At 52.2% G+C, this 7,459-nt stretch overlaps 1 protein-coding gene across 1 annotated transcript in view; it reads right to left on the bottom strand.

The window, feature by feature from the left end:
• CUX2 (cut-like homeobox 2) overlaps nucleotides 1-7,459 on the bottom strand; it is a 266,995-nt gene that overhangs the window by 25,071 nt on the left and 234,465 nt on the right. Inside the window, exons 20-21 of the mRNA XM_011937105.1 lie at nucleotides 2,905-3,668; nucleotides 1,148-1,307 (exon numbers count right to left, since the gene is read on the bottom strand). Of these exons, the coding sequence (XP_011792495.1) occupies nucleotides 1,148-1,307; nucleotides 2,905-3,668 (924 nt within the window). The remainder of the gene's footprint in view (nucleotides 1-1,147; nucleotides 1,308-2,904; nucleotides 3,669-7,459) is intronic.

Genomic DNA, 7,459 nt, shown 5'->3' with positions numbered 1-7,459 from the left:
GATGGAGTCTCCCTCTGTTGCCCAGGCTGGAGTGCAGTGGTGCGATCTCAGCTCACTGCAAGCTCCGCCTCCTGGATTCACACCATTCTCCTGCCTCAGCCTCCCGAGTAGCTGGGACTACAGGCCCCACCACCAAGCCCAGATAATTTTTTTATTTTTATTTTTTGTATTTTTAGTAGAGATGGGGTTTCACCGAGTTAGCCAGGAGGGTCTCAATCTCCTGACCTTGTGATCCGCCTGCCTCAGCCTCCCAAAGTGCTGGGATTACAGGCATGAGGCATCGCACCTGGCCAGCATGGCTGCTTTTAATCCTCATTACAGCCTTATGGAGAGGAGTTTTAAAATCAAATATTGTATTTATAAACTATTAAAAACATATAGAAATATACAGAAAACAATACATAAGTCCTCTCCTCCCTTCCACCCATCACTGTAATCAATACTGACACTTCACCCCCATCACTTCCAATCTCCTTTCTTGTTTTAAAGAAATAGGAAAGGGCCAGGTGCGGTGGCTCACGCATGTAATCCCAGCACTGTGGGAGGCTGAGGGAGGCGGATCACCTGAGGTCAGGAGTTCAAGACCAGCCTGACCAACATGGAGAAACCCTGTTTCTACTAACAATACAAAATTAGCGGGGCATGGTGGCGCACGCCTGTAATCCCATCTACTCAGGAGGCTGAGGCAGGAGAATTGCTTGAACCCAGGAGGCAGAGGTTGCAGTGAGCTGAGATCATGTCATTGCACTCCAGCCTGGGCAACAGAGCAAGACTCTGTCTCAAAAAAAAAGAATAGGAAAGGACCAGAGCAGACAAAGTCACCACTCCTGCCTCTTCCCGGCCCCCTCCCTGCCCAGTGCAACCTCCCTCCCCAGCTGGGGGTCTGCCTCCTTATACATTTCATTTTTTTTTTTTTTTTTTTTTTTTTTTTGAGACGGAGTCTCACACTGTTGCCTGGGCTGGAGTGCAATGGCGAGGATCTTGGCTCATTGCAACCTCCACCTCCAGGGTCATGAGATTCTCCTGCTTCAGTCTCCTAAGCAGCTGGGATTTCAGGCACGCGCCACCATCCCCAGCTAATTTTTTGTATTTTTAGTAGAGACGGGGTTTCACCAGCACCCCCTGAGATGCCCCTGCCCACACTCACCCTGGGAGGCACCAGGCTGCTGGCCCACCGCCTGGCCGAGCTGGTCGGAGAGCCACAGCTGCATGCGGATGAAGGGCTCCCGCCCCTTCTGCGTCAGCTTGCTCCATGGCTTCGGCCGGGACAGCATGTCGCTCACACTGCCCTGTGACAGGCCCAGCACCTGCGAAGGGTGGGGCGGGGGGTAGGTCAGCAGGCCCCTGGGACATGGGTCTGGACCTCCCACCTTTTTTTTTTTTTTTTTTTTGAGACATAGTCTTGCAAGATCTCAGCTCACTGCAAACTCTGCCTCCCAGGTTCAAGTGATTCTCCTGCCTCAGCCTCCTAAGTAGCTGGGACTTGTACCAGGCTGGTGCATGCCTGGCCAATTTTTGTATTTTTAGTAGAGATGGGGTTTTGCCATGTTGGCCAGGCTGGTTTCGAACTCTTGACCTCAAAGGACCCACCCAACTCCACCTCCCACAGTGTTGGGATTATAGGCATGAGCTACCATGCCCAGCCTCCCCTCCCTTCCCCTCTGTCAGAGTCCAGGCAGCCTTCATTTGTTCCTCATAGGTGCCTGCCATGTGCCTCTGCTGTGCCCTTCCCCTCCGGTACCCTCCCTGATGTCCCTACACGTAAAAATCCTTCAGTGCCCCATCCTCCAGGAAGCCTTCCCTGACCTCCCACTTAAGTCATTTCTCCCTCCTCCGAGCTTGCCTGGCCCTTTGCCTATTCCCTATTTAAGATGTGACACTTAAAACTGGCATTGCAGGGGCATCAACCAATCAGGACGCACTGAGGTCACCTGGCTGGGGTGAGCCTTACTTAACCCTTTATTTTTAAAATTTTATTTATTTTGCCAAGATGAGGTCTTGTTCTGTTGCCCAGGCTGGAGTGCACTGGTGTGATCATGACTCACTGTAGCCTCGACCACCTGGGTTCAAGCAATTCTCCCACCTCAGCCTCCTGAACAGCTGTGCACCACCACACTCGGCTAATTTTTTTGTTTTTTTAATTTTGTAGAGATGGGGGTCTTGCTACATTGTTCAGGCTGGTCCCGAACGCCCCCCCCCCTTTTTTTTTTCAGATGGAGCATCGTTCTGTCACCCAGGCTGGAGTGCAGTAGCGAGATCTTGGCTTGCTGCAACCCCTGCCTCCTGGATTCAAGTGATGCTCCTGCCTCAGCCTCCCAAGTAGCCAGGACTATACAGGCGCACGCCACCATGCCCAGCTAATTTTTGTATTTTTAGTAGTGACGGGGTTTCACCATGTTGGCCAGGATGGTCTTGATCTCTTGATCTCATGATCCGCCCACCTCAGCCTCCCAAAGTGCTGGGATTACAGGTGTGAGCCACTGCGCCCGGCTTAATTTTTGCATTTTTTAGTGGAGACGGGGTTTCATCACGTTGGCCAGGCTGATCTCAAACTTCTGGGCTCAAGAGATCTTCCCACCTCCATCTCCCAAAGTGCGACTCCCAAAGTGCGACTTGGTGAGCCACCAAGTCCTGCCACATAACCTTTTAGTGGCTGGACCTCAGGCGATCTGGAGGGGCCTGGAGGAGGGGAGTTAAGTGGCTGCTTACTAGCCAGGATGGAAGCATTACCCGGTTTTAACAACCATGGAGCAGAACGGTGACCCTCCTTCTTGCGGGGCCCAGGGACAGGACTCAGGAATGGAGAGCCTGGGGCCCTGGGGTCCCGTCGGCCTGCTTGGGTGGGCATCCTGCTTCTCAGACATCTCCCAGAGCCCAGACACTGGGCGCCCGTCCTGCACTCACCTTCTCCCCGAAGATCCTCTGGCAGATGCCATTCTTGGCCAGCTTCTCCTTGACCTGGCGGGTGAGCTCCAGCGTGTCCACCTCACGGTACATGTACAGCTCGTACTGCTCGGGAGTCAGCGGCGGCACGGTGGGCTTCAGGGTGCGCGGCACGTAGGCCGGGTAGTAGGGCAGCCGCGCGCCCGCCTCGGCCGTCGCACCCTCAGCCTTGAGCTCGCCAGCCCTGGGGGGCTCGTCCTCCGCCCCTGCCGCCGCCTCGTCCTCGGGGGGCACCGGGGCCTCATCCCCGCGGGGCCAGGTACGGCCATTGGGCTGGCCAGAGTAGCCGGAGGAGGAGGAGGAGGACAGTGAGGGCGACACGGAGGCGTAGGGGCGGCTGAGCAGGCCGCGGTCGGAGGCCCAGTGGTGGTCGAAGTAGCCGGCGTCGCCAATCTCGGACTTGACCTTGCGGATGATGCTCTGCACGAAGGCGGCGGGGGACAGGACCGGGAGTGGCGCCTGCACGGGTCCCCCGCCGCCCTCCTCCTGCTTCACCAAGGCCGGGACCCCGTTCTGGCTGGCGGTGGCCAGCGACGGCCGCTCCGGAGGCGAGGGGGGCACCGAGCGGCCCCTGGGCGCCGCCTCCATCTCCAGCAAGGCCTGTTGCTGCGCCTGCATCTCACGGCGTGCCTGCTCCAGGATGCTCTTGATGGCGTCCTCCGAGGTGCTGGCGGGGCCCGCGCCGTTGGCAATGCTCAGTGGGGCCGCCGAGGTCTTGGGCTCGCCTGCAGGGAGGGGACAGGACGGCCCGAGGCCCAGGGTCAGGGCATGGCGTGCAGGGGATGATGTTCATAGCATCCCTGTTGATGCCAGCAGGGTGTCCAGACAACCGCTGTGTCCAGCAACTGGGGATTGGCTAAGTAAATCATGATCCCTCCCTGTGGCAAATATTAGGCAGCCGCCAAAAATTCGGTTGACTGTGAGGTTTTGGCATATGCAGAGAACATACTTATGGGGATAATGCAATGTAAGAACACACCTGACTTCTGTTTTGTTTTGTTTTGAGATGGAGTCTCACCCTGTCACCCAGGATGAGGCTGGAGTGCAATGGCACGATCTCAGCTCACTGCAACCTCTGCCTCCCTGGTTCCAGCAATTCTCCTACCTCAGCCTCCCCAGTAGCTGGGATTATAGGCGCGCACCACCACGCCCAGCCATTTAGCTTTAGTAGAGAGGGGGTTTTGCCATGTTGGCCAGGCTGGTCTCGAACTCCTGAGCTCAAGTGATCTACCCCTCAGCCTCCCAAAGTGCTGGGATTACAGGCATGAGCCACCGTGCCCGGCCTGACCTGACTTTTACATAGGCCATGATCCAACCATGCAAATGTTTAAAGACAAAGAAAACACGAAGGCACAGAAAAGTGGCTTGTTCACTTGTTCTGTTTTTAAAAAAATTCTTTAAAAATATTTCCTTCCTTCCCCGTTTCCCTTCCCTTCCTTCCTTCCTTTCATAGAGATGGGTCTTGCCATGTTGCCCAGGCTGGTTTCAAACTCCTAGCTTCAAGTGATTCTCCTGCCTGGGCCTCCCAAAGTGCTGGGACTGCAGACATGTGCCACCATGCTCAGCTAATTTTTGTATTTTTTGTAGAGACGGGGGTTTGCTATATTGCCCAGGCTGGTCTCAAACTCCTGGACTCAAGCGATCTGCTCTCCTCAGCCTCCCAAAGTGTAGGGATTACAGGCATGAGCCACTGTGCCCAGCCCTTCATTTGTTCCAATAGCAACGAATCCAAATGCCCACACAGAATGGATCAAAAATAGTGGGATGGGCCAGGCACAGTGGCTCACACTGGTAATCCCAGCACTTTGGGAGGCTGAGGCAGTCAAATTGTCTGAATTTAGGAGTTCGAGACCAGCCTGGGCAACATGGCAAAACGCAGTCTCTGCAAAAAATACAAAAATTAGCCGGGCGTGGTGGCTCACACCTGTACCTCAGGGTCTCAGTTGGGAGGACTGCTTGAGCCTGTGAGGTCGAGGCTGCAGTGAACCAAGATTGCATCATTGCACTCTGACCCAGGTGATAGAGTGAGACATCCATCCCTAGAAAAAAAAAAAAAAATAGTGGGATGATCACACAATGGAACACTATACAGCAGTGAAAAAGTAAGTCCTCATGCAAAATCACACATGAATCTTTTTTTTTTTTTTTTTTTAAAGAGATGCAGTCGTCAGGCACGGTGGCTCACGCCTGTAATCCCAGGACTTTGGGAGGCCGAGGCGGGCGGATCACGAGGTCAGGAGATCGAGACCATCCTGGTGAACACGGTGAAACCCCGTCTCTACTAAAAATACAAAAAAATAGCTGGGCATCGTGGTGGGCACCTCTAGTCCCAGCTTCTCAGGAGGCTGAGGCAGGAGAATGGCGTGAACCCAGGAGGCGACGGAGCTTGCAGTGAGTGGAGATCGCGCCACTGTACTCCAGCCTAGGAGACAGTGAGACTCCGTCTCAAAAAAAAGAAAAAGAAAAAAAAAAAAAGATGCGGTCTTGCTATGTTGCCCAGGCTGGAGTGCAGTGGCTCAATCTCAGGTGCGATCATAGCTCTCTGTGGTCTCAAACTCTTGGGTTTAAGTGGTTTTCCTGCCTCAGCCTCCCGAGGAGCTAGGACTACAGGTGTGAGCTACTGTGCCCTTTGTGTGAAACCTAATAACACAATATTGAGTGAAAAAAGCAGGTCCAGGCTGGGAGCAGTGGCTTATGGTTATAATACCAGCACTTTGGGAGGTTGAGACAGGAGGATTACTGGAGCCCAGGAGCTCAAGACCAGCCTAGGCAACAAACTGAGACCCTGACTCTACAAAAAAGTAAACAAACAAACAAACAAACAAAAAAAAACAACTTAGCCAGGCATGGTGATATATGCCTGCGGTCCCAGCTGAGGCAGGAGGATCACTTGATCCTGGGAGGTCGAGGCGGCAGTGAGCCATGTTTGCAGCCTGGGCAACAGAGGGAGAGCCTGTCTCAAACAACAACAACAAAAACAAGTCCAATAAGATGGCATTCAGTATCACATGTTTTCTTTTTTTTTTAACTGAGTCTTGTTCTGTCACCCAGGCTGGAGTGCAGTGGTGTGATCTCGGCTCACCTCAACTTCTGCCTCCTGGGTTCAAGCAGTTCTCTTGCCTCAGCCTCCCAAGTAGCTGGGATTACAGGCACTCACCACCAGGCCTGGCTAATTTTTTTTTTTTGTATTTTTAGTAGAGACGAGGTTTCACCATGTTAGCCAGGCTGGTCTCAAACTCTTGAGCTCAAATGATCTGCCCGCCTTGGCCTCCTAAAGTGCTAGAATTATAGGCGTGAGCCACCGTGCCTGGCCGGTATCACGTGTTTTCTATCAAGTTCCATAACAAACAACATAAACGATATATGATTTAGTGAAAAATATTTTCTACAAATGGTAAACACAAAGGAACAACAGGACAAAAATTTAGGATGAAAGACATCTCTGGGAAAGGAAGGCAGGGGTGGGATGGGGGAGGAAAATGCCGGATGTCAGTTATTGGGAATTTTCTAAATCTTGGGTTGGGCAATACATTCCCAGAGGTTCATTCTGTCATTTACATGAATGAATGAATAAACGCATGAATATACACACACATATATACACATATATATGCACGTGTGTACACACATACACACACATACACCCGGGAGAAGGCCATGAAGGCAGCAGCCCTATGAGTGTGCCATGAACCAAGGATAATAGATGGATCTGTGCCCTGAGGAATGACAATTAACCAGTAAATGAAAAGGTGCTTCCCTCTGCCCTCAGAGTAGCGTTCCCGACACTGGAGTCTCTCCAGCTCTGTAGAAAGCCAGATCAATGTAACCCCTTCTTCATTATCTCTGTAGTTTTCATCCTAGTGGGTCCTCTTAGACCCATTAAAAATAATTTTCATTGCTTTTCCAATTAAAAACTAATATAGCAATGGAACATTATTTTGTCATAAAAAGGAATGAAGCACTGACAGGGGCTACAACAGGAATGAGCCTTACAAACATGGGGCTGAGTGGAAGAGGCCAGATGCGAGGTAGCACACATGATATGATTCCATTTACACAAAATGTGCAGAACAGGTCAATCCACAGAAACAGGATGCAGATCAGTGGTTGCCAGGGGCTGGGGGGACAGTGGAATGGAGAAGCACTGCTTAATGGGTATAGGGTTTCCTTCTGGGGTGATGAACATGTGTGAACTGGAGAGAGATGATGGTTGCATAACACTGTACTAAATACTACTGAACTGTACACTTTAAAATGGTTAATTTTGGCCTGGCGCGGTGGTTCATGTCTGTAATTCCAGCACGTTGGGAGACTGAGGCAGGCAGATCACTTGAGGTCAGGAATTTGCGACCAGTCTGGCTAACGTGGTGAAACCCTGTCTCTACTAAAAATACAAAAATTAGCTGGGCGTGGTGGCACACACCTGTAATCCCAGTTACTCGGGAGGCTGAGGCAGGAGAATTGCTTGAACCTGGGAGGTGGAGGGTGGAGGTTGCAGTGAGCCAAGATCACACCA

Source organism: Colobus angolensis, unplaced genomic scaffold (assembly GCF_000951035.1).
Source record: "Colobus angolensis palliatus isolate OR3802 unplaced genomic scaffold, Cang.pa_1.0 Scaffold10, whole genome shotgun sequence".
Classification (NCBI taxonomy): Eukaryota; Metazoa; Chordata; class Mammalia; order Primates; family Cercopithecidae; genus Colobus; species Colobus angolensis.
The sequence above is the reverse complement of the archived record's forward strand: the minus strand, read 5'-3'. Positions and strand labels throughout refer to the sequence as shown.